General features: G+C 48.2%; 1 protein-coding gene across 1 annotated transcript in view; it reads left to right on the top strand.

Moving 5' to 3' along the window:
• The window catches only part of SLC12A8 (solute carrier family 12 member 8), a 135,597-nt gene that overhangs the window by 64,474 nt on the left and 43,543 nt on the right, over positions 1–27,580 (top strand). The window contains exon 5 of the mRNA XM_022567706.3: positions 12,814–12,927. Within this exon, the coding sequence (XP_022423414.2) occupies positions 12,814–12,927 (114 nt within the window). The remainder of the gene's footprint in view (positions 1–12,813; positions 12,928–27,580) is intronic.

The raw sequence follows: 27,580 nt of genomic DNA, 5'->3' as shown, positions 1-27,580 counted from the left end.
CTGGTGTACGAGGAGAAAACCACAATGAGTAGGGAATCTGAAGATCTGCTGGGCCAGAAGCTTGCAATTTTCTACAAGAACAGTGTATCTCAGAGTTTGGTCTGGGGACTGCCTGCATCAGAATCACCTAGAAACTCATTTAAAAAGTCTGAATCAGACTCTCAAATTTTGGCCTAGTAATCTACATTTTAAATGAGTACATTGGTAATGCTTATGCACATTCAGATTAGGGAACTACTGCATATGTGTGATTTAATAATTCCATTGATCTGCAAAGGGTTAATTTCAGGGTAAGCACAGACATTGTTACCTGGGTCAAAGGCAGACCTTTTACTGTATCATAACTGTCCCTACACACAGCTGACTCCTTCAAGTAAGTAACCTTGCTTCTAGTACCACCATTGGGGTAGTAACTAAAGAAGGGTGTTTAGGCCCCAAGATTCTATCAGTGAAGCAAATGGTATAATTAAAAGCCTGATATGATGGCTTGAATAAGATTCAACACATCCTCCCTTATCTTAGTTTAATCTGGCAGTGGGGGGTGTTTTTGCTTTGGTCTTTACAAGTTTCTCAATCAGAGTGGAGCTTCTAGAATAACTAGTTTTTAACAGGATCCATGAACCCCTGAAATTGCAGGAAAAATTTTATGTGAATAAATGTATTTTTCTAGGAGAGGGTCCAGAACTACTGCCAGATTCTCAAAGGAATCTTTGACCCTGAAAGGGGAAAGATTAAGGATTTGAACAGAGGAATTTTTAAGGATTAGAATAGTGAAGAATTGTAAACAAAGGCTCAGGTCTGAGTCAGGATTTCGGAACTTTTGCAAACCGAACCAACAAAATTGTGATCTCCAGCATTCCTCAAAACATACCTGGTTTTTCTTCTCTGTTTTTCCAGCCTCATTCATTCTTCCTTTAGGTTTGCCTCTTTTTCCTCCCCAATCTTTTTCCTCTTTTTCCTCTCTATGTCCATCTGGTCACCCCTCCTCGCCATCCACTCCCCCTCCCATCCGCTCACTGACTGACCTAAGTAAAAAGCAAAGCACGCTCTTCTATGTGTTCTACCTATGGAATAACATTTTTTTTTTTTTTGGAATACCACTTTAGGTTGGTGATTCTTATTTTTAAAATTAGGTGAGTTGAACATTTACCATTTCTCTGGTAGAGGGAGAACATAATGCTCTAGGTACTGTGACTTCCCAGCTTTTGGGGTTCATCCCTCAATAGGTTTTCTGGGGGCAGTGGTCCTCACTCCTGTCTGGCTGGAGGAGGGCAGGGGCAGGCACCCTCAGGCCTTCCTCTTGTTCTGAGTTTGTCTCTCTTGAAGAGAGTGACTGACCAGAATCCCAGGCCCCCGGCTCCAAGGCCCTGCCACCCTCTCCATCGTATTATTTTCATTTGCTGGCTTTGGCTGTGGAAAGCAGAGAAAGGAACCGCTAGGCCAAGGAGGCCGTGGGGACCTGGTCGCAGCTACAGAAGGAAACCAGAGCTAACATTGCCCGGCTCTCTCCCTGTGTCTGCTCCAGCTTCGTGAGCAGCAGGGGGCTTGGCCTGCCAGGCTCCCCGGCTGGTGTTCTGGGGATGGATGCCTGAAGCATGAAATCACTGGCTTGGGAGGGCCCTCGCCTTGCTGGGCTGTCTGCCTCAGCCCTGAGCAGCCGGGGGTTCCAAGGAGGTGGAGGGCGACACAATGAGGGATGGGCTGGCATATCCTGTCTGTGCCCCCAGCTCCGCCCTGCTGGGCCTCGTGCTCCCCTCACTGCAGGAAGGGGTCCTCTGGCTGTGGGAGGTGAGCGGGATGCCCTCTGCACGGCTGTGGAAGGGCAAATGATGGCACTTTCTGGCTCAGGCGTTTTGGGGGCACCTATTGGGTTGAGATGCATTTCAGTGGGTCTGTGAGGGACACAAAGGCAGGGAGACGTGCCCTCAAGTCACACATTCGGGTGGGGGGTGAGGTGGCCATGTACAGGCACAGAGAATCAGATAGACAATCTCAGGCCCGGCTGGGCTGGGCTGAGCTGGGCTGGGCTGGGCTTCGTGGAGCTGGGCCGGGTTCCGTGACCTGAGGAGCCTGTGGATGCTGGCTGGAGGGGAGAGTGGAGCTTGCCACGGGTGCCTTTGGCAGGAGAGTGCTGCCTCCTGGGGGCCGGCAGGAGATGAAGCCCCGAGTCATAAACTCCAGGGCCCAGACGAGGTCAGTGCGGGAGGTTTCCGAGCTTGCGGCAGAAGGGGCCCCAAGCCTGCGCACCATCTAATTTATTTGTCCCTCCAGTCCCAGACCTAATGCTTACTGGGGGCCGGGCCACGCAAATTCATCGTCAGGGACGTTTCCTGAAGAAATAGAGAGCCCTCTGCCACAGGCTGCCCAACCCAGGCGCACGGGAACCCAGAGCCCAGGCTGGCACCAGGCAGCGGGGCAGCCCCTAGAATACCTTCCTGGGGATTGCATTTGCCAGTGAATGTCTGGGCCCCATAGAGAGTTGACAAGTGGCTGTAACTGTTGGCCCAGTTTGAAAGATTGCATCATACCACAGTTGTCAGAGCCATGGCTTTGGACTCAGACCCCTGTGTTCAAATTCCAGCTCAGCTGTAACTCATTGTATGGACTTGGTCAACTTTGTGACTGCTCTCCTCGGTTCTGAAAAGCAGGTAATAATGCCTACTTTACTGGGTTGTCAGAGCATAAAATAGTATATGTAAGAGGCCTAGAGTCATAGCTGGCACCAAGTGGGTGCTTAATAAATAAGTATTATCATTATCATTGTTTATCCTGGAAGAATAGGTCTCTGGAGGCCCCTGGGTTATACTACAAGGCAGTGCTTCTCAAACTTCAAGATCTGGGGATCTTGTAACGATGAAGGTTTCAGTTCCACGGGTGGGGGCTGGGGGAGGGGAGAGCTGAGGTTCTGCAGGTCTAACAAGCTCTCAGGTGACGCTGATGCTGACGCTGCTGGCCCAAGACCAGGTAGGGCCCCATCGTCCAAGTCCCCTAGAGGAGCGGCCCGGCCTGCTTTCTCTTTGCCCTTGCCGAGGGCAGCCCAGGGTAGCCCAGAGTAAAGGCACACTCATTCCAGGCCAGCTCTTATTAAGCAGGACCGGTGTTAAACTGGGGTCTGGGGTCCCAGTGACCAGGAAAGTATTGAAAGCAGGACCGTGTCAAAAACAAGACTGGGACAACCGCACCCTTGACTTTGCTGAGGTTTTCCGTGGGATCTGGGCATGGTTGATATTGAGAAACCACAGTCTGTGCTTCTGGACAGCTCTGCCTTAAAGGCCCACAACCCCAACCTGTGACCCCTGTGACCCCTGTGACCCCTGAATAAAATCCTGTAAGTTCTAGAAGTCAACAAAGGGGGTTGTGATTTCCACTTGAACTCCTGAGAACATGGTGCTCTCTGCCCAGTTCCAGCAGGGAGGAGTCGTGTGTGGTCAGATGGCTCGCTGGGGGTGCCCACTCACCTTGCAGTGGCCAAGAGCTGAAGCGTCCGTCATCTGAGGAGGCAGCTTGCTTTGGCGGGAGCATCGGAGTCTGAGACTAGGACTAGTCTGTACCTGTGGCTTTGTTCCTCCCTCTCTGATCGGCCTTGGCCAGGAAGCTCCCTTTATCCTCTATTCCACATCTGCAAAGCAGAGAGGAGCCCAGGCCAGAAACAAGGATGCTGGAGGTGGTCCCTGCAGGAGGTACTGTGGAAAGAAACGGCTTGTGTTTGTTTTTTTTTTAATGACAAAATATGTATAACATTAAAAAAAAAAACCATCTTCAAGTGTGCAATTAAGTGGCATTAACTCCATTCACCATGTTGTACAACCATCATAACTGCTTCTAAAACATTTTCATCACCCCAAACAAAGACTGTCTATGGACCAATAACTCCCCATTCCTCCCCTTAGCCCCAGATAACCCCTGTTCTGTTTTCTGTCTCTGTGAATATGCCTCTTTCAGATATTTCATATGAATGGATCACACAGTATTTGTCCTTTTCTGTTTTTTTCACTTAGCATGCTTTCGAGATCCATCTGTGTCGTAGCAAGTGTCAATACTTCGTTCCTTTCAATGGCTGAAGAGTACTCTATGTATGGATAGACCACATGCTGTTTATCCACTCATCTGTTGATGGACACTTGGGTTGTTTCCATTATTTATTAAGAAAGTATTAAATTTTTTGCTTACCTCCTGGGCCTAGGCAATGGAGACACACCAAGAAATAAGACGGTACAGTTCCTACCCTGACCTGGCGGGTTAGCAGGCAGTGACAACAGAGACCTGAGTGCCATTGCAGGGCACACGTTGGAGGGAGCTTGGCCACACTGGGTTCTGGTCTTGCCTGACCAGCTGCTGACTGTGTGGCATGGGCTTCTCCTTTTTCAGACCTCAGCCTTCCCAGGTGTAAAATGGACTTGAGACCAAAGACCCCGGTGGCATTATCATTCTATAGTCATGTGATACTGAATCTTCTGCCGTGGGTTCTAAGAGAGCGTCTGCTGCATTTCTCTCTTGGGTAGGGCTTGGGGTCGGGGAGAACTGCCCTTGGCTGCAGAGCTGGGGCACGTGGAGTCTGAATACTTCCAGCGTGGTGCTGGACAGGAGGGTGGCCCTGCTTGCATAACCACGTCGATGCTGACTGCCCCCTGCAGGGGGCCCCTTGTCCTCCCACCCCCTTCTCAGCTGCCTGCCTGGAGACGGTGTCCAGGCAACAGTGGGGTTGAGGCGTGACTCCCAGGTCGGAACTCTGGGCCCCCATGGAGGCCGGAGCTGTGGGGGTGGGCAGCCGGCTTGGGGGGACCCCCAGTTGGGTTAGATTTGGGGGGTGTAAGGGTGTGTGTGGGGTTTAAGTAGGATGGGAGTTGGGATGCCAGAGGCAGGGACGGCCAGAAGGAGTAAATGGTGGCTGGGAGGAACCCACAGCCTGGGTGGAGACTTCCTGTCAAAACAGCCACTTATCCTGGCGGGAGAGTGCATTCCTTTCCCCCAGGAGATAAGAAGGCCAGATTTTTTCCTTTCTCAGGGCTCCTTTGAGCTGAGAGCAGTGTCGGGCAGCCCACTGGGGGCTCCGTGGGCGGGGGGCTGGGGGCTCTGCAGTCCCTTCCGTCTGGCCTCAGCCTGACCAGCTGGGCTCCTGGCTCCCCTCCCAGACTCCCTGCAGCCTTGGGTGAGCACCGACCCCGGCGGCAGCGGCAGCCAAGGGTTGAATCCAGTCTCCTCTCTGTGCTTCAGCTTCCTTACCTAAAAAATGCACTACTTCATGGGGTGGTTGTGAGCAAATATATATAATGCACTTGGAACGGTGCCTGGCACAAGCCCTTGCTCAGCGTTTGTGGCAATCCCGGTTATTATCGTGAGATACCTCTTTGTTTCTTGGGTCCAGGTGAGCTGCGAGTTCCTTAATGTTCTGGGGCATTTGGCAGTCCTTTGCTCGGTCGGCCTTCCCAGGTGAAAAATCTCATCTCGTCTCAACTTGCTGACCCCAAGGCCATTATTAAAAAAAGTTTGGTTAAGCATTTAAAATAGAGCCCATGTCAGAGGATGGAACAATTTCTTGGATGTTTGTTAGAAATCCTCCCTTTTACAAGTGAGAAATCCTTTTCTCAGAAGGAACTCCAGGACTGCCTGTCCTAGATTGTAGGGGTTGGCAGGAGCTTCTCTTCTTACTGGAAACTTTCAGCCATACCCTCCCAAGGGGGCTGCCCTGACATCCCCCCAACCCAGGCCCTTCATCCCCTGGGTTACCTAGCCCTGGGGGCTTTTCCGGCTGTTCCCACCAGCCAGTTGTCCCGGAGGGTGGAGGCCTTCCCCGGGGGCCTCTGGACAGGCCCAACCCCACTTCAGACTTCCCTTCTAGCCACTGCTAGAATGCCCGGCCTTCCCTCTGTGTATTTTCTCTCTGGGTGGGGGCCTGGGAGCTGGAAACCCTGCTCACATCCTCTCTCCACCCTCTCTTTGGAGGACCAAACTCACTAGGGCTGAAGCCAGAGAGGGGGTTGTGGTCTGGGGAAGGCTCCCAGCTCACTGCCCAGAAGTCCTGTGGGGAAGGAAATCCCAGCTGAGGGCGGGGGCCTTGGGGGCCTCTTCTGAACCTATCATTATTGACCCTTCCATCCCTTTCCATTGACAGTCGAAGTCAATACAGCCTGATCCAGTTCAATTTCAGAATATTTCTGTGGAGCACCTGTAGTGGACCAGGATGGTTACGACCCAGTTCAATGGGAGAATCCAGCAAATGGGGACTTGGTGTTTTGCGGACTCCAAATGGGACTCTAAGCTGGGGTTACTTTCCCACTTTCAGTTCTCAAGCCTTTTGAGTAGCTGGCTTCTATCAGTTCCCTCTGTTGTTAAAATGGACCGATAAATTAGACCAGGAAGCTTTCCGTGTCCACACTAACGGAGGGCGCGCCTGACTGTAATAATGTAAGGCCTAGTGGCAGGACTTGTAATTCATAATTGCTTTGTTTCATTAACAGATGAAAAATGTAGCAATGACCTTGTCTCACAGTCTGGAGCACACATTGTATCCACAGCCACAGAGAAAGGGAAGGGGTAGCAGGGAGGTAGGGGGCAGCACTGACAAGCTTTGGAAGCTAGTTTGGGATTTTCCATCTGCCGCTGGAAATCAATGGTGTATTTGGACAATGTTCCCTGAGTCTTGAGAATGGGCTTCTGGCAGGCAACTTTCAGAATTAGAAGGGTTCTGAAAAACAACTTAATACCTGCTACTGGGAGCGTGATCTACATCACCTGGGTGCCCATTGAGATTGCAGCATCTCGGGCCCATCCCAGATGGACAGAGTCAGAATTTGCAGCGAGTCCGTGGAAGAACCAGGGCGTGAACCCAGGTGTCGTGAGTCTTGGTCCTGTCACCGTTCTCCCCTTCCTCCCAGAGATCTTCAGGGCCTCGTGCTCTACCCCAAGGAGGAGGAGAATAGCCTGGGCTTCTCCTAAATCTATGCTCTTTAAGCTCAGGTTTGGGCACATCCTGCTTATGACTGAGGCTGCCTCACCCATTGCAGCTCCCAGCCCTGGCACCAAAGCCCAGGGGAGGAAAGATCCACGGACCAGCCCAGGCCGCCGGGGTTTGCCGGGCCTAACTGCCCATCTGTGTCCACCTCAGACCGTCTGGGGTTGGGCTGTGTCTGAGTAAGCATAGGGACGGCACAGGCAGGAGCTCTGTGAGGGCCTTGGTGACAGGATGGGGCCCGGACACGCCTTTCTTTCCTTGTCACTGACCTCTCTATGTCAGGCCATTTCAGATGTGTTGTCCCTCCCCCAAACTGCGGGTCTCCGTCCCTGTGAGGCAGAGTCCTGGAGCAGCCCAGGCAGTGCCAGGTGCTGGGCATACCATCCGGGTCCCAGGCGGGCTCCACTGCGCAGGAGACCCTCCGGAGGGGCCTTGTGTCCAGGGCGAGGCTTGGCCCTCGCACAAGGCGCCCAATTCGCGTTTCCCTTGCTGTACACCCTACTGTACTTCCTGCTCCTCTGGGAATCCTCCTCCGGCCGGCTCGCTGGCCTTCTCTTGCCCTCCCCACCCCCAGGCGTTGTTTTGGTGTGTGTGTCCCTTCCCAGAACCTCGGCCTCTCCTTTCCTTTTCCTTGCAGGGCTGCTCTTCCTGTGATCTCCCGGGGTCTGGGCGGCGTGCCCCTCCCTGCCTTCCTCTCTCTTTCTATTCCTGGTTGGACCAGCCTCTCTCATTGTCGTTCCCAGGAAAGGGCTGTCTCGCTGGGCGAGGGGTGGGGGGACCCGAGCCAAGAAGAAAGCCGGCCCAGAAGCCCCCGCCTCGCCGGACCCGCAGCTCACGGAGGGGTGGCAGGGCCCACAGTGCCAGTGTCATTTTTAGCAGTCTCACTTTCTAAGTTAGTCAGCGGCCATAATCCGACACCCACACGTGGGGGCCGATGACTTCCTGCTGCCTCTTCTAATTTCAGCAGACCCCAGAGGCAGGGCGGCATGGGTGGGAAGCCACAGGGGCCACACGGAGCTTCCCAGAAGCCACCTTACCAGAGGGCGTGGGGCCCGGCCCCGAGGGAGCTGTGCTCTGTAGCAACTTGTGACCCAGGCTGGCCCCTTTGGCCCAGTCGTGGTAGGTGGGATCCCATGGGATCCCTTGGGCACAGACCCCCTGGACCCTGCAGAACCACAGGCGCCCTGGTGGCATCCCAAGAAGCCGTGTTACCCGAATGCTGAGGAGGAACGTCATGCCTTCAAGTATTTTCCCTCAGCGTGTTCTTGCCTGGTTTTTGTTGTGATTCGTTTTCTCTTTCCTCACTCTGTTCTGTCTTTGTTCTTCCTAAAAGCTCATAGCTCACATGGGACCAAGGTATTTTTTTCTGTGGGTACAGAAACAGATGTTCAGGTCAAACCCCGATACAGTCACGTGCCGCAGCTGCAGACACTGGGCACCCCAGGCCTCTCAGAGTCGGGAGACATCAGCTGAGAGCACCCCAGCCCCTCATGTTACCAGCAGAGTTGCTGAAAGGCCCACAGAGGCAGACACATGCTCTAGAAACCTCTGGGGAAACAACTCAGGATGAATTCCAGGGAGACGGTATGGTCTATGGAAAATTGACCTCAGACAGACCTGGGGTCGAGGGTGGGCTCTGCTTCTTCCCAGCTGTGCACACACCCCCTCAGTGTGGCATTCCATAGGGAGACACCCTGTTGGCCCCCCACAGGTGGAGAAGGGGAGATGCCATGATCTCTGGTGGCGTTTTGCAGGGTTGAAGGAAACCTGGGCTGTATGTGTGTCTCTGTGAGGGAGGGTAGTGCTAGGGACCTGGAGACCGGCCTTCTGGGGGAGAGGCAAGGGCTGTGATACAGGCAGGTCTGCTGTGTGACCTTGGACAAGATTCTTCACCTTCGTGAGCTTGGTTTTCTCACCTTTGATCTTGCAGGGTGGTTGTGAGGATCGAGGATGATGTAAATTAGTTGGCGCCCAGTGACCGGCAAGTATGAGGTGCTCAATAAACAGCCACTGGCGATTATGTTCAGAAGAGAAGTGCCCGGGATGTCCCTGGGGGACCTGCGCTGTCCCCATGCACACAGAGACTCCTCGTTGCTTGGCACTGACTGCAGCAGGAAACGTTGACCTCTGTTCACCCCGAGGCAGGGCGTGGTGTTGCTCAGGGCTTGGGAGGGCGTAGGTGCCTGCAGGGCGTGTCAGAAGTCTCAGGTACAGAGGCAGCCCCTGGAGTAGAGGTCCTGAACCTCAGGGTCCATTCCCCCCACAGAGGCTTCAGGGAACCCCCAAATGGTATGCAAAATGGGCATTCATCAGCTTCTCAAACAGGGCCATGACTAGAAGAATTAGGGACCTTTGTTCAGCAAATCAGACAGCAAGACCCACTGTGAGAGGCCACGGCAGGTGGGTCTGCTCTGCCCTGCAATGCTGGGCATGGCCAGCTGACCTCGCCCCATGCCTCAAGTACAAGCCAGCCAGAGACATCAGTGTCTGACCTGGACACCCGCTCTGCAGAAGCTTGAGATCCAGCTGGACCACTGGTTAAGGGTCTGGGCGAGAGACTGGAGCCCCGGGAGTCAGGGCGAAGGCCAGTGGGCCAAGCCTCTGGCGGGGCTGGATCAGGACTGGGGAGCCTGACGTGAGGCGGGGTGTCAGGTGGGTGGAAGTCATAAGGGCCCCGGGAAGGTAGGGGCAGAGGAAATGAGGTAGGTCTACCACGTGAGCCTAGGGCTCCTTCTCATCCATTGGAATGTGGCACATGTGAAGGGTGGGCCCTAGGGTCCTCCCCTGCTTGAGTGGGCTTGGTCAGAAAGGTCAGAAAGTCCTTAAGGTCAGAAAGTAAAACAATCTCTCTAGGCCTTGAATTCCAGTTTGAAGAAAATCGCTGCAGGATCTTACCTCAGAACCTATTCAGAGACCTCAGGCTGTGGGCTGTAGGTGTTCCCTCTCTCTCTTTTGCTCAATTTCTTTCTTTTTTTGCCCCTAATTTTACTTGCCTTTATGTTTTTCTCATAAGCCACTGAAATCATTTTGAAAAGCAGGGAGAGGATAAATGGAAAGAAAAAAAAAGAAATGAATTTGTTTATAGAAAAGCTATCTGGAGAAAGTAGGCTTTCAGTTGTGGGATGTTTTGTTTGCTTTTCTAAAAGACTTTAATTTTTGATAATTTGATTATGCTCATTAAAGACAGGTGGAAAATTTGTAAACATAAAAAAAGAAAGAAAAAGAAGTCCAAAATTGCATTATACGAACAGCCACAATTAGTATTTTGGTATGCTTCCTTTTCCTACATATATACATTAAAACTTTTTTTTGTATTCATCCTATAAATGGTATCCAGTTTTCTTACTGAACATATATCATATATAACATGGACAGTTTTCTTTGGCACTAAAAAGTCTTTCTTTAAATGTTTTAAATTTATTTTATTTATCTTGGTTGCGCTGGGTCTTAGTTGCAGCAGGCAGGCTCCTTAGTTGCGGCATGTGAACTCTTAGCTGCGGCATGCATGTGGGATCTAGTTCCCTGACCAGGGATCGAACCCACGTCTCCTGCCTTGGGAGACAGATTCTTAACCACTGTGCCACCAGGGAAGTCCCTAAAAAGTCTTTTTAAGCATTTAAAATACCTCAGGCTTCCAGAGTTAGACATTTAGACACCCCCCTGCCCCATTTACACTATTATAAATAACTCATTGACAAACATCTTTGTCCATAAAATTCTTTCCAAAGTTAAGGTTATTTCCTTGAGAACAGCTCAGAACTGGACTTGTGGGGAGAGGGCTGGGGCCAGCAGCAGTTGTCAGTGTGAGCGTGTGCTTGCGAATGTGTGAGGGCTGCCCTTGCAGTGGCCCTGCAGAGAATGGACCCCACCCCCATCCCCGAGTGAGCCCAGTGACTCATTCCCTCACTCTGTGGATCTTGGTGGTGGTATGGAGGGAGAGAGAAGGCTTTCCAGTGACTCATCTGTGGCGCCTGCAATCCCTCTGACCCTTCAGGCTGACCAGGGCCAAGCCCTTCAGGCCTGGTGACCAAATACCCGCCCGTGTCAGGGCAGCCTCGGGACGGCGGAGATCAATGGAGCCTGATGAAGTGTTTGTGTCCCGCACGGCTGGCCTGCCCGGCACGCAGCCCTGCGCTCAAATGTGCTCAGGCCTTTGCATCATCCAGCCTGGCCGAGCTCCCTTCCAAGGCAGGCTGGGCTGGTTTTCTCCCCAGAAAGTCTAGTCAGCAGGGTCAGCCAGCGGATAAACTAAAGTTAACTTAGCTATTATTGCTGTTTTGTTAATGAGGGGAGGACCGGCTGTGAAGATGCCAAACCATTCGGAAATGTTGCACAGTCCTTGGGATTTAAAGTTCAGGAGAAAGAGAGCAGTCAACAATGATTTTAAGTCCTGACTGGACTCCCCAGGGTCCCTTGTACTTCGCTGAGCTTTCATTTTACTATTTTTTTTTTTTTTTGAAAAATACTTTTCCTGTGAAGATGTGAATCTTGGAAGCTGTGAGAAGTGCTGGCATTATCATTGGACTCACCAGGGAGCCGGCGCTCTTTTGTGGATGGAAGGTCAGGGTGAAGCTAAGCCCTGAGGGCGGTGGAGGACAGGCTGGCAGGAGATGGTCACCGCAGCCCTGGGGGTCAGCTACGGCATGACTGACGGCTGAGAACTCATCCTACGTAGCTGCGGGGTTGGAGGGAAAAGGAGCAGGACCCGGTTCTCTTGGACTGGAGTTCACGGGAACAAACCAGCTCATCCTCCAAAGGCAGAGGCTGGATATGCTGGGTGTCCCTGAGCCCAAGGACACTTGACTTGTATTTTAAAATTCCACAGCCCACTAACATATCCACAGGTGCTTTTCAAGGTGACCTCCTTTGACAAAAAAGCAAAGTGTCTGTAGGACTGAAACCTCTTGAAAACTTTCATTTAAGGCAATGTAAAAAGTGTTTAACATGCTTTGAAAAAATCATATCTGAGATGTTCCTGCTCTAAAGTAGTCTGTGAACCAGTCAGACTGAACGCACGGCATCGAAAGATCCAAGAGTAAGATTCTTTTGGTGTGACCCATATTGGCACCCTGCGTGCTGTGTGGCAGGCACAGTGGTGACCCTGGGGGACAGAGGTGTTTTAAGACCGGATCTCTAGCCCCAAGCAGACTGGTTGGGGAAAGACCTAATGTGGCTAGTCATGGAGGGCACTTAGGAGAAGGATTCTGATCAGGGAGCTCATGTAAAGCCCAAAGGAAGCAGAGCTTGATTTGGGCTTGAAGAGTGAGTACCATATTGATGCTCAGAGATATGGGGGAAGGGTCTGGAAGCAGGGGACACAGGGCTGGGTATTAGTGGCGTTCTTGGGCAGAGTCATCTGCGTCACTGTTGGGGAGAGGAAAAGGCAAAGGACGAATAGGAAATGGTGGGCTGTTGCCAGGCTGTGGAGGGCTTTCACACCCAGCTTAAGGAGCTTGGTCCTTATTCTGTAGCTAATGAGGATCCGTGGGAAGGTTTTTGAGTAGGGAGGTAACTTAAATGTTTTAAATCAGAAGCAAACACGTCAATACATACTCATTGAAAGATTTCAGCTGTACTATAAGCAAAACAATACAAATGCTACCCTTCCTAGAGGTAACTACTGTTCTTCTTCATCTCATTTTATTTGCCTATATCCGTAGATACAGATACATAAAAATCAAGCCCCAGAAGTGGGAAGGAAGATGGTTCTGCCATCTTCTGTTTTCCCTCCCTGCTCCCCACCCCCAGTCACACCTACCTTTTGCTATTTAAAGTTACATAAGCGAGGACTGTAATCTAGGGAAGCCTGCGCTATATATCTTGTCACTTGGCTCATTTGGCTTTCCTTTGTTTTATTTCAGAACATGGTTTTATTGGATATTCACCAGAACTGCTGCAGAACAACACTCTACCAGACTACAGCCCCGGCGAGTCCTTTTTCACTGTCTTTGGGGTGTTCTTCCCAGCAGCTACAGGTATTGGCGTTGGCATTCTTTTTCACTCTCACATTAGGGGTGTAAGTAAATGCTTGGTTCCCAAAACTCAGTATCATAATTGACCTGCATGTGCTCTTAGGATATATATATATCTGACTTTATCGATGACTTTAGCTTTAACTAAAAATCTGTTACTTTATTTTATTTTTTTAATTTTTTTTTTTTTGCGGTACGCGGGCCTCTCACTGTTGTGGCCTCTCCCGTTGCGGAGCACAGGCTCCGGATGCGCAGGCTCAGCGGCCATGGCTCACGGGCCCAGCTGCTCCGCGGCATGTGGGATCTTCCCGGACAGGGGCACGAACCCGTGTCCCCTGCATCGGCAGGTGGACTCTCAACCACTGTGCCACCAGGGAAGCCCAAAATCTGTTATTTTAACAGAGAGTTTACTTGTTCATAATTCCTGAAAGCCCCCAACACGATTTAATCCTCTTTACCCCTTATACTCATATGTTGATACCTCTTGGCCAAGTTAATAGAGGGGATGTATTTCTCTTAGGGCTGAACAGGATGGATTCCTCAACAGGACAAGCTGCTCTTTCCACCTTGGAAAGAGTGCAGCCTGGTCTAGAAACTCCCCTTCCCCTAACCCAACCCATGTGCCTTCTCCCAGGGGGGCAGAGAAATGCTATTGTCCTCTTATCACACTGGGTGTGGGTGAAACCAGGATCCCCATGGGCAATGACTGAGTCTCCTTCCCCTCCCTTTCCTGCTTTCTGCTCTACAGTGGCTGCAGGAGTCTTCCACAGTGGAGGTGCCTGTAGAACTCTTGTCACCTGCTCAGGGCCCCAGCCTAGAAGGCAGTAAGCTAACATGTTTACCAAATGCTCCATAAGAAATAACCGTTTGTGAGGGACTGGGTTTGTTCCCAGGACACAGACTGAGCAAAACATTTCATTCTCGATCAAGGCAGTGTCGATGCCCTGGAGTGTGGCTGATTTTGTCTCCTTTTCCTCCTCCCTCTGCCTTCCTCCATGGAGAAAGGAGGAAAAGCTACTAGATTGTTGAAAATTTTTAAAGCTGTCCATACCGAATGTGGGCAAGGATTCAGAGAAACTGGAACTCGCATACACTGCTGATGGGAATGTAAAATGGCACAACCATTTTGGAAGATGGTTTGACAGTTTCTTAAAAACCAAACATAGACCATTCCACTTCTAGTTATCTACTACCGAGAAACAAAAACGTGTATCCATATGAAGACTTGTACATGAAAGTTCAAAGCAACTTAATTTGTAATAGTCCCAAACTGGAAACAACTCAAATATTCATCAACAGGTGAATGGAGAGACAAATTATGGTATCACCCTGCAGTATAAAACTACTCAGCAATTAGAAAAAATGAACTATTGATAACCTGTGACAACATAGATGAATCTCAAAATAATTATACTGTGTGAAGTCAGACAAAAACGAGTACCTTTTTTTTTTTTTTTAAACCCCACATTTGTTTATTTATTTATTTTTGGCTGTGTTGGGTCTTCGTTTCTGTGCGAGGGCTTTCTCTAGTTGTGGCAAGCGGGGGCCACTCTTCATCGCGGTGCGCGGGCCTCTCACTATCACAGCCTCTCTTGTTGCGGAGCACAGGCTCCAGACGCGCAGGCTCAGTAGTTGTGGCTCACGGGCCCAGTCGCTCCGCGGCATGTGGGATCCTCCCAGACCGGGGCTCGAACCCGTGTCCCCTGCATTAGGGGGAAGGCAGATTCTCAACCACTGCGCCACCAGGGAAGCCCAAGTACCTTTTTTAAAAGGTTAAAAGTATATAAAAATCCATTTATATAAAATTCTAGAAAATGCAAACTATAGTAACAGAAAGCAGGTCAGTGAATGTCTGGGAATGGAGGTGAGGGGAGCAGGAGGGAGGGCAAGCAGATTTCGGGCGATGAAAAAAGTGTGTTTCTGACCATGGTGATGATCTCACAGATGAGTTCATGTCAAACTTTTCAGATTGTTACACTTTAAACATGCAGCTTATTGTATATTAGTTATACCTCAGTAAAACTGTTAAAATGAAAAAAAAATATTAATGACTTCAATCACCTTTAACAACTTTCCTGAACCCCACTGCTCCCTCTAGCAGCGGCCCCCTTTCTGTCCTCAGCACAGCCACCCACCAGTCTTTGCCCTCCCGACTCCGTTTGCCTGTCTCCTGCTCGTCCACTCTCTCCTTTTGCAACTCCAGGCCTGTCTCTCCAGTGAAATGATTCTTTCCAAAGTCATCAGTGGCTTCTGCGTCACTCAGTTCAATGGGCATTTGCAATCCCTCAGTGTGTTCGACCTCTCGGCTGCGTCCCACTTTCTCCTTCTTTTCTCGTGCCTTATTCTCCTCGTCTCTCTCCCGCCTCTCTGACCTGCTTTCTAGGGGCATCCTCTTCTGCCTGCCCATTAAAGGTTGGTTTTCTTCAGCCCGTGCCTAGGCCCCCTCTCTTCTTTCTCTACTGTTTCCCTTGGGATCGCATCCGTGTCCATTGTTCAGGGACCACACACAAAGCTGACGACTCCCAGATTTACACCCCCAGCCCAGACTTCTCTAAGCTTCTTGTCATATATTCAAGTGCCTATGTGACATCTTCTCTTGGTATCTCAGACCCAGCATGTTCAGAACCCAACCCATCCCACCTACCCCCCAATTGGTTCTTCTCTACTCCTGAGCTCAGGAATGGCACCTGCATCTCCCCAATTGCTCAAGCTGCTAATAGGGGTTACTCCTGACTCCTTCTTCTTCCTTACCAGTACCCTCCAAGTTCTGTCAGTCTTACCTCCTAAACTTATCTGCCTTTACCTCTTGCTTCTCTCCATCTCTACCACCTGACCACACTGGTCCAAGCTTCATCCCTTACCTGGTTAATTGCGGTGGCTCTGACCTGTCCCCTCTTGAGGCTTGGTCACAGGTTTGAGGCTGGAGCTAGGCCTTGGTAGTGGCAGGTAGAATCCTGTTCTACAAATCCAGGTGTGCCAGAAATAGTGCATTTCTTTCACCTTAATGAAATGGAAAGAGAGTCAGTCTCTGACTCTAAGCCTTCATTCTGCCAGGGTGAGAAAACTGATGTCAGTCATTCATCATGCCTCCGCCTTGCCCTGTCATTCTGTTTCAGGGTCTCAGGGTCTTACCAAGTACCAAGGCATGTTAGGCGGCTTTGGCTATTCATCACCTGTGCACAGAGCCAGGCCCTCCTATTGTCCTCTCTGCAGATCCCTTCAGGTTTATGCTCTCTGCCGCTTCTGAGCCACTTTTGGGGACTGGAAATCTGCTGAGCCTGGGAACCCTATGCTTAGAGTCTGTGTACTTCTCAGACCCTCCTTTCTGTGGTCTTGCTGGATCCCCTCCAGTGCTGCCAGGGAGTAGGCCCCAGGTCCCCGTTGTTCCAGATCCTGTGGGCCTTTCTCTTCCTGCCCCAGCTCGAGGGGCAGTCTTCTGTTCTAATATGGGCGGGGGACACTGCTGTCCAGGGCCAGCTTCGTGGGCATGGATTTATGCATTCACAGTGGGCCCCAGGCTTGGAAGGGCCGCATACTTGGTTTAATGCTTTGCTGTTGCTAAAATTCTTAATAATTTTTGAACACTGTACCCTACATTTTTATTTGTGCTGGGCCCTGCAAACTGTGTAGCAAATTGGTTTTGTCCCCGCATGCTCTCCCCAGGCTTTCTGCAGCTTTTTTTCTGCTTCCTCAATCCTCGGAAATCTCCTAAGGGCTCAGGCCTTTGAGAAACAGAACCCAAAACAGTGTGCCGGCAAATTCTACTTCTCCCCTGCTGCATATTTCCTCCAAGGCAATAAAATAAAGGTCAGGTTCCTTTTGAATGGACAGAAAAGGAAAGGGGAAAATAAAAAAGAGGAAGAATTTTAAAAGTTAACATCTGAAAATATCCTCTGGCCCCTCCCACTCCCCACCCCCCTCCCCCGATCTTCATCCCCCTCCTGCCTCCCACCTGAGTGTTTGTTTCCTTAGGCCTGGCAGTGAGTCCTGATGCCAAGTCAAAAGCTCATGCTTGCAGGCGCCAGGTTAGCAGTTCCACCTGAGGCAGGGCTGTGGGCCTTCGAGGCAGGCAGGACCTCCAGGAGGCTGCCTCAGGCATGTGACTCTGCCGGGCCCGCTCCGTGCTGCTCCCTTGGCTTCCCTCCTTTGCCTCTCCAGCCCCTGCATCTTGTCAGAGAGGGGATGCCTGGTGTGAGAGAGGGGCAGGGGTGGCTAGCCTCCCCTCTGGTACTTCTCCCTCCGTTAAGGAATTAGCAGTGGCTCGAGGTTGGAAGATGCCACCCAGGGGCCCAGAATTTGAGCTGGACTAACATTTGAGATCAACTAGTCCAGTGACTCGCTACTTTTCGTCTTTGAATCCATATTCATTTTTGATAATCACTAAAAACCTCACTACCCTGGAAATTCTGACGTGCCTCGCTGGATCAGAGAGGGGTATCTTGGTCCTTTCTTCGAGAAAGATTGCTACCTAAGAATATTAGCCAAGCTTCTTTATTTTCTGTGGTTTAAATTACGAAGATATTGTTTTGTAATATTCCAAATATAACATTATAATATTGAACAAACTGTCTACACAGGTCTCTTTAACCCCACCCCTCTTAGGGCATGTGCTTTACTGTCCCTCCCATCCCCCCCTGGCCCAGCCAGGTTGAGAATCACTGATCTGATCCTTTGTTTGACCAACTGGGAAAGGAGGAGCACAGAGGAGTTTATGAAGGATTGAGGAAGGTCACCCAGCTTTAGTGACCGGAGTTGGGCCACCATCGCTCTGTGGAGGGTTGCCTTTCCTGGCTCTCTCTCTTTTGCAGGGGCCCCAGTGTAAACACAGTAGGCAGGACCGGCAATTTGTATCACTTGGCTTTCCCCTGGCAGATGTTCCATTAAGCTATGAAAAGCATGGATGATTGGCAGTTTCCATGGTGATGGATTTGCCAAGGCTCAGCTCTGGGTGAGTCACGGCTGGGGCGCCCTCCAACGCCATCCTTTTCTGGAACAAGAGAACCTCCAGGCTGTAGAGAGGGGAGAGGAGTTTGGAAGAACAAACACTTTCCGGTCCCCCCACCCTGCATCCTCATCTCTGGCCAGCAGCATGTTGTTTAGGTTACTTTAGAGATTTTATCCCAAGGGCAGGAGACATCCTGGGAAGAGCAGCTGAGGCCTAGGTTTCGGTGGCTCCTCTGGATGTATGAAGCGAGGTCTCCTGTCCGTCCTCCTCACTGCACTCCACCACACCCTGTGGTGATGGCTGCAGGGTGGGTCTGGGGCCTTGGAGTAGACTCTGCCTGTGCTTTGTTTCTCACAGCACTCTCCTTCTCCGAGCTACACCACCAAACATCTCTCCCTACAGGGTTTTCACATACACACATAGGCAGCCACTCTGGGGATCCAGGACCACAATACATGGAGGAACTAGGAAATGGAAATTCACTGGGAATTGTGTGCAGTCATGTAACCCCTGTTCCCAAATCTCAGGCTCTTACTGGAAGGGATAAGGGCCTCTTGTGGTTGACCACACCCAGCATAAAAATGTAGCAGGGAAACCAGCAGCCTTTGCCAGAACATCCAGGTTACCTCCGTGGTCAAGAGCCCTGCTGTTTCTGTGACGTCCTTTGACCTCCCTCGGCCTGATTCTACACCCCCCGCCCCACCACCACACACACACCCCGAGAAGCTCTGGAGTCTGCTGTGCTGGCCCCCTGGGTTGGCAGGCTCTCTCCGGGACCCTTAGCTCTGGGCATCAGTGCTGGGCCTGCCTCCAGCCTACATCCCCCCTCCCGGGGTATCCCCAGGTCTCCTCCTAAGTTATGTGTCTGTGGGTGAGAGAACAGGGACCTGCTCGGCCACAACCGGGTCCTGTTTTAAGGAAGAGAGCCCCAAGTAAGGACACCCTGAAGATGGGGCTCACCCTGCTGCATTCTGATGGACTTGTGAGCAGGAACAGGAGAAAAAGAAGCTTTATAATTATTATACGTGTTTATTTTTGTAGTTTCATTTATAGAATTAATGTATAATTTTATCAGAATTATTACAATATCTATAATATTATCATTACAATAGCCTACACTATCAGGCACTGTGCTGAGCACTTGACAGTCTTTTATTTAAACCTCACCATGGCTCCACTGCTTCTATCAGATGCAGATTTACCATGAAGCTAATGAAGCCCAGGCTTCAGGGTCCCTCGCTTGTGTGACCTCCTTCTACAGCCCCACTCCTAATTTCATATTCATAATTTTGTATTTTTTTAAAGTTTTAGGCCCCACAGACCCTGTATCCTTCCATAGGTTCTATTATTAATCCATTTTACAGATGAGGAAACAAAGACACAGAGAGGTGATTTCCCAAGGTCACCTGACAGAAGTGGTGAACCCCATTGTTTCCCGTGTGCTTTGGAGAGGATGCTGGAAGCGAGGACACATGTTTGTCTGGCGCTGCCCCTGACCCAGAAGCCAACAAATCTTGCTGGAGTCCCAGCGTTTGAAAGTCCCGTTATTCGACACTGTCTCAGCAGCATCTCTAAGGCATCGAGAGGGTGGGGTGCTGACAAGTGCGGTCTCCAAGAATAGAGCAAAGAGGGAATGAAAGATTCCCACCAGAACAGCTAAATAAACAAACCAGTCAGGTATGGAGAAGGAGTGGGGTTCTGGAAATCAGGTGGAAGGTAAGGAGAGGCAGCCAGAGTCCTTCGGAACCCAAGGGAGTTGTGAGTGAGGGACAGAGCCCATCTGCCCCCAGTGGACATTTATTTAGCACCTTCCAGGTGACAGGCACCGTGCTAGGCACCTTATAAATGTTCTTTCCAACATTACGACAGTACTGCGAGGTAAATAATCTTATCCCCATTTGCAGGTGAGGAGACCAAGGCTCAGAGCCACGCTGCCTCCAAATAACAACAGAAGGTGGCAGACAAGGTTAAGTCACTTTAGTGCGTGGATATTCTACCTTAGTGAAAAAGAAAAAGAAATTTATGAACTTAAAAAAGAAAAAAAAATAGGCAGCCGAGAAACAAGCTCTAAATGGAAAGAGAAAATTGAAGTTTTCTAAGGTCACAGATTTGGATCAAGAAGCTCCCAGGAGGAAGCTTGGAAGTTCCTTAAGAAAGAGTAAGTGGTCCTTTAATGACCAACTAACAGAAACCAGAAAAGCCTAGAGAAAACGATTAGACTTTTTTTTCCTTACGAATTCTCATTTTCGGGATCAAAAAAGAAAATAGAGTGGGAGTGGGATTGTGATAATAGGCAACAGGTGAAGACTTTGATCTCTGTGCACCATGGTTGATGAAGGGGGTGGTGAGAAAAAGATGACCGCTATTTCGCAGATGCTGGTAAGTGGTTAATTGACATTTATACTGGTTATTTTAATCAAGAGCTGATTTTAGAGATGTCTAAGGGGTCAGTTCCTCTCCTGGCCATCCATGTCTGTTGTCACAGACATCTGAGCCAGGGCACCAAGCCCCAGTTCACCTGGTGCCACCTACCCAAACCATAAGCACCATGGCAATGCTCAGGAAGGTCTGGATGGCGCTGGAGGTTTAGCTTCCTCAACCCGAGCTGGTAAAGTGATGGCCAATACCATCACCCTCACATGTTAAAGCTGAGACAGTGAAGATGTGCCAAAAGGCCTTAGGACTAGGGTGGAAGAGCAAGTCAGAAGGCTTTACCCATATGAAGGAAGCTGTTTCCTAAGTCACATGGTAACAAGGTGCAGCCCATATCATCATCCTGATACAGGGCAAGGACTTGTTTGGGGTAAAGCAATTAACTGCTTCCTGGAACTGGCTGTTCGAGACAAACGAGGAGGGGAAATGCCCTGGACCAGGACAGACTAGTGATTCAGAACTGGTGACAGAAGTTCCTGTGAGTAAACTGATGCTGAGTTTAATTAAGTTCAGCACTCTTGTGGGGGGGGGGGGTCACCCCAAATTAATCATGCAGTTACTCTGTTTTAAAAAGAAAAATCCAAAAAAAGCAGCGATGTTAGAAAGAAATGGAGAGACTGTATGATGTGGAGGAAATAACACTGACTTGAGATCAGGAAACCTGAAGATGAGTTCTGCTGGTTCTGCAAGCAACCAGCTTGAAAACATGTGCAAAATCGCCTCCCCTCTTTGGGACTCGGTTTCCTCATCTGTAAAATAAAAGGCCTGAGTCAGTGATCTCTAGGACACCCTCCAGCTTTAAGAGTCATTGATTCTAAATAGCCACTTTAAAGAATTTTAGGAAGCCTGCCAAGAAGAGTGTAAAGATCAAATAGGAATTCCAAAATGGACACTTGGTGTTTTCCAAACTGTGCTCCATGGAACACTAACAGTGAATAAAGTGTTTCATTTTTTTAAAAAGTGTTCAATGTCAAATAAGTTTTGGGAAATACTGTGTGCTACATTTCTCTTTTTAGAGATGGACAATGAAAACCAGCATGTTATATGGTAAGTCCAGCAGCAAGAATCTCTCTAATCTTGTTTAATCAATGTTTTCCCAACGTTCCCCCCCCCCCCACCATGGAACCTTTTTGTTTTAGTGCCGTATTTGTAAATATCTCTGGGAAATAGTATCTGTTCTACTACACGCCCCCACCCTAAATCTAGCTCTAACATTAATAATAGTATTTTTAAATTGCACCAGAAGCAGAAAGGAAGCAAACTAGGGAATCTCTATTATAGTTGACAAGCATGGGTGAAAAAATATGAAATCAAAATAATTTTTCTAAATCTAACTGGCAAACGAGACATTTATAGTCCACTAGAACTAGGGATCATCGGCTCAAGAGTCGTGTAGTCGTGCAAGGGCAAAATTCTGGGAGCCACAGTGTGCAAAACAATCTAACAGGTGTGCCCGGAACACCCACGGGAGTCACCCTGAGGCTTCCTGTCTGGAGTGCAAGGTGCCGCCATTTCCTTGTCTCTGGGGTTTTTTGTGTATAGTACTGACTACTTATTTTCGGGCTTCTCTGTTTTGTCTCAGAAGCCCACTTCCTGGTTGTCTGGGTCTGACCCATTTCTGAGGGTGGCCTGTGTCAGTGTCAGCTGTTTCTGCTCCCACTGACCAGGATCCCCATGTACCCCACAGCAGGCCAGCTAGTGGGACCTCTAATCAAGGGCCAGGTCATTGACTGTGGAAGGGATTGTGGTGGGGAGAAGAAAAGGGCGTTTGTTTGTTATGCATACAGAACCTGTTTGGAAGCAGGAAGCCATTAGGATTAAGCCATTAGGATTAATCAATCACTTTCCTAGACAGAAGCATCTATAGGAATGGAGTTCTCATGGGTCCTCATTTCTTAACTTTTGTAAATGCTGTGAAGGAAGGAGTACAGAATGACACGACAAACTGTAGGAGGTACTAAAATGGCAAAGAGTAAATAGCAGTATGTAATCTCAAAAAGCTGAATGAATAAAATTGCATAAAATTGCCTGGGGCTTGGGGGCAGAATGAGGTCACTGCAGATGGTGGAAGCAATGTGGCCAGGCAGGTGAAACACCAGTAAACCTGGGGACAGGTGAGAACCTTGGAAAACGGTCAGAATCTGGGAGGTCCAGAAAGGGATGGTGTTAATGATTGAAGTTAGTGGGGCCTGGGAATCAGGTAAACATGGAGATCCGGCCGGGGTTGGTCTTGGTACCAGATTGTCTGGCAGCAAGCAGCGGGGCCCTAGCCCTCAAGCAGAGCCTCGGTGACAGGACGTGGTCCCAGGAGCGCTGGTCAGAGGAAGGCAGGTCCTGGGCATTCCTCTTCTGATCCAAATAAGACTTGCACGTGATAAAAAAAAAAAATAGTGCAGAGGTGCTTGTAACATAAAGCAGTAGTCTCTCATCCCCCTACTGCCACCACCCAAAGAGCCCCTCCATGGGGGCAACCATTTTTAATACTTTGGGAGCTAACTACATTACCAAGCCATATGCCTATACCTGTAACCTGATTGATTAATCAAAGTCCAGATGTAATTTATTGACTCCACGCTAAGAAATAGAGAAGGTTTAGCTCATTTACATGTTCCTCCATCCACTTCCCAATTTTTGATAGTTATATTTTAATATTTAGTTCTGTTTTGATTGCCTTTACAACTTTAAATAATACTCTTAAATCTCTGTTATCAATTCTAGGCTACATCCCTTCACACCTTATTGTTGGTATGGGAAATTAATATTCTGTGTTGTGTTTTAGGATTAATGTGTTAGGGTCATAGTTACTTTATGTGTAAAATATTTTTACAAGGAATGCTTTAGTAATCTTAAGGGAATCCCTAATTTTAAGGGAATCTGAATAATCCTTTTATATTTGTGTTTTAGAGCAATATTAGGGAAGCTATAAGTAGATTATTAGCAGGTGAATGGGCAAAATCTCATGAAAGCTGTAGTTTACAACTTGAAGTGAACACAGTTTCACTCAAACACACACTCTACTAAAAATTTTTTTTGTCTTAAGATTGCAAGTCAAAAGGCTTTGGAACTTCAAAGACAAGCTTCAGTATTCTTGGAAATTTCTTGCTCGTTTTAGCAAACACTTAGAAACTCCCCTTTATGATGACAAAATACAGAATAAGTTATAGCATTAACTTAAAATTTATTGCAACTGGTATATAAATATTTGCTAGCTGTTTCCTTATTGACCTAACAAATTTAATGGCTGACTCACCTTTCAGGTTTTCTTATTAAACGAATCGAAGCTTCTAACATTCAAGCCAGTCCTGAGAGAAGGTCATGGGACTTTTGTTTCCCACACTACTACAACAAAAATATAAGTGCCTTTTCTCTTCCCTCTAGTTCTCTTCCCTCTTTTCATTTCCAAATAGCCATTAGCTATAGCTTTACTTTCACTTCATCAAGGTAGGTAATATTTGTATTCTACTTTGTAGCTATAGTTAAGTCCTCTGTGCTACGTCTATAGGTCAATCTTAGAAGTTAAAAAGCAATAAACGTATATACTACTATGACTATGTAGCTGTTCACTGAAGACCAAAGTGGTGGGCTAGAATTCCATTTCCTTTACTGCTATTCTGATGTGGTCCTTGTGTCATTTAGGGGAGAATGTTCCGAGTATCACGGCCAATGGGTTAATTAAAAAAAATTTTATTAGTTGTTTAAAATCATGTCATATTTTAGTTTGCTTCAGGTTTAAGTGTTGACTTTCTTGTTCACTTTTCCTAGAGTTTCAATGAGCTTTTTTTTCTTGTTGCCAAAGTATGCAGTCAGCGTATTCTTAAAATAATTCATACTCTGTCCATTGTGTTGAATCCAGCTCCCATCCAGAGGCATCCCTACTGGGGCCTCCATTCTTCTGCCTCAATCCCTACTGGTTTCTCTGCTGTACAACGGTTATTCTGGGACTTATAAATTCCTGAGTTATTATCACTGCTTTCTGAATCATGTGTTTTTCTCCTTCACAGTTTATATCCTCATTTTGCTGGAGTACTTGCTTTAGTATCTTCCTCAGAAACCATATGTGGGGACTTCCCTGGTGGCGCAGTGGTTAAGAATCCACCTGCCAATGCAGGGGACACGGGTTCGATCCCTGGTCCGCGAAGATCCCATGTGCCACGGAGCAACTAAGCCCGTGCGCCACAACTACTGAGCCTGTGCTCTAGAGCCCATGCTCCGCAACAAGAGAAGCCACCGCAACGAGAAGCTCACGCACCACAGCGAAGAGTAGGCCACGCTTGCTGCAACTAGAAAAAGCCCGTGCACAGCAACGAAGACCCAACGAAGCCAAAAATTAATTAATTAATTTAAAAAAGAAAGAAACCATATGTGGGAGGTAAATTTTCTAAGCCCTTGTTAGCTTAACTTTACTTTTTTCTTTTGCGGTACGTGGACCTCTCACTGCTGTGGCCTCTCTGGTTGCGGAGCACAGGCTCCGGACATGCAGGCTCAGCGGCCATGGCTCACAGGCCTAGCCGCTCCGCGGCACGTGGGATCTTCCCAGACTGGGGCACGAACCCGTGTCTCCTGCATTGGCAGGCGGACTCTCAACCACTGCGCCACCAGGGAAGGCAGCTTAACTTTACTTTCACTTAACTGGTAATCTGGCTGAGCCCTTGTTAGCTTAACTTTACTTTCACTTAACTGGTAATCTGGCTGAAACTCTAGTTTCAAAATAGCTTTTCCTCAGAATTTAAATATCAGTGCTCCATTGTTTTGTAGAATTCATGGCTGCTGATGAGAAGTTTGACGCCAGTCTAATTTTTGTTCCTTTGTAAGTGTTCAGTTTTTAATCTTTGGAAATAGGATTTCTCCTGAAATTGCACAATGATGCATTTAGGTGTGGACTTTTTTGTTGTTGTTTACTTTATGGGATATTTCAACATAGAGACTTTTGTCTGCCTCAGTTTGAAGACATTTATTTCTGTTGCTACCTGGTTATTTTCTTTTATTTTCTCTGTTCTCTCTTTCTGGACCTCTTGTTAGTTGGATGTTGTAACTCCAAGATTTCTCCTCTATTTCTCCTATTCTTTGCTCAAAATTTCTACCCCTTTATTTCTCTGTTCTAAATTCTGGGGTATTAACTTAACTTTATCTTCTAGACCTTCCACTGCATTTTTTGTTTTAGTGATCATGTTTTTAATTTCCAAAACTTTTTTCTTGTTCTTAGATTATTTTTTTGTTTTTCATAGCATCTCACTTTATAGGTAGAATATTCTTCTTGGATGTGTCTGGGGCCACTTATTAGTGTTTTCTTCAAAATTCTCTTCTGTGTCCTGATTTATATGTTTCTTCCAGCCCAGGTTGTTCTGTTTTTATCATGCATGTATTTGTGTATTTGTTGCTGGGTTTTGTTACACACTTGTCGATCTTTGGTTGCTGGTGTGGATCCCCTGCTATAGTGTATGTGGGTCTGTCTCCCTGATGGGGTTCCTCCTTCGTGGGAGAGCTGACTGCAGCACATTTGTGGGTGTGGCTGGCTCTTGAGGAGGGCTTCATTTGGGGTGTGAACATCCACACTAGCGGCCCTGGTTTTCCTTGGGCAGTTTATTTAGATCTTCTAGAGAAACGTTCCAAGGCTTCCTTTTCCTTCCCTTTTATTCTGTATCATTTTCTCTATTTTCTATGTTCCAGACATTTGTAGAAACTTTTCATCTACTTAAGGCTCCCCCTCCTAATCCTCTTTGCTTATAGGCATGTATCCATTTTCCCCCTTAACTACCCTTTTAATAGGATCTTGGGAGGGAGGGGAATGAGAAGAAAGAAAATGTGCCTAACATGCTATTTTAAACAAAAAGACCTTTAAGAATTACTTTTCCCTTATTTCAAAATGATCACTATAGAAAATTAAGAAAGTAGAGATAGACAATAAAACAGAAAATGATCTGTTTTTCCATCACCCAGCAATAACATTGTTAAGATTTTGAAACATGTTCTAGTTCCTTTTTCATTTTTCTACACATCTATTTATCTGTTTTTTTTCTTTTATAACAATAGCATCATACCATATGTCCTGCTTTAGAATATGCCTCTGAAATTGAAACGATAGCTTTGAAATCTCTTTTCATGTCACAGCGTATCCCCGACAATAATGGTGACCTGGTATTTATTGAAAGATGTACCATCACATATTTAGCCAATCCTCTATTTTTAGACATTAGGTTGTTTATAATTTTCACTATTATAAACAAGCATTTGTAGACATTTTTGGATAAATCTTTACTCATATCCTTGACTGTTTACTTAGGATACAACCCTAGTAGTGGAATTGCTGGGTCAAAGTTTATGCAGGTCCCCGCCTTGGTCCAACATTCACAGTACTCTTTGAAATAGCTCCGCTTTAACTTTCTGGGCCCAAACTTTCACTTCACTCCACTGCACTTGAGTTCCCTCAAGCATTATAGCAAGGGCATTAAGAGTACAATTTTTGGAATCACACAGACCAGGGTTGAATCTTAGCTTTGCCACTTACTAAATGTGTGTAGGCTGTTTTAATTAACATCTTTGAGCACTAGTTTCCTTTTCTATAAAATTGGGGAAATAATTCTACTTTTCTGATGTGGTTGTTGTGAGGATTAAACGAGATAAAAAATGCATGAAGAGTGCTTAACACAGGCTCTGTCAGGTTCAAAGGGTTCATAAATCTGTAATGACGGGGTTAGACCCATTCCTCTCCCTAAGCCCTTGCAAATCTTCCTTCAAGTCCACGTTCAAGATGCACCCACTCCTGTGGGCTGGTAGAGCACATATGGGCTGGACCCACATGTGATGTTCAGAGCACATTGTCTTGTTGGTGTTCTGTGTGTGTGTTTGGACTGAAGTGATGTCCTCACCGTCCCGCACTGTGCTGTTCCTCCTTATTGTGACTGACTAACTGCTTTTCATGCGTGTTCATGGGGAATAGAGTCCATGATGAAAAGGAGCTTGCCACTCAGTGTTGGTAGCATCAGGATGGTTCTTTGGAGTTTGTTTAGAGCCCTTTGGCAGCTCAGGAGCTTTGAACATGGTAGCTGGCTCTGAATATTGGTTGAGACCTGCCCCTGGGACTCCTGAACGCCAGTGTAGTCTGTGGGCAGCAGAGGGAAGGAACTCTGCTGAGCAGGCAGTGGTGGGCACTTTGCTAAGGCGGAGCCTCTCCTGGATGTTGTCCATCTGGAAAGCAGAGCTCAGAGCTCAGCATGTGGCCTTGGGACCTTTGTGTGGCCTGCCAGACGTCTCCCTGGCCCTCATTACTTTGCACTGGGC

The sequence above is a fragment of the Delphinapterus leucas genome, chromosome 4, assembly GCF_059928025.1.
Source record: "Delphinapterus leucas isolate spDelLeu-1000000601 "Yukka" chromosome 4, BTC_Dleu_Yukka2, whole genome shotgun sequence".
NCBI classification, from domain to species: Eukaryota; Metazoa; Chordata; class Mammalia; order Artiodactyla; family Monodontidae; genus Delphinapterus; species Delphinapterus leucas.
The sequence above is the reverse complement of the archived record's forward strand: the minus strand, read 5'-3'. Positions and strand labels throughout refer to the sequence as shown.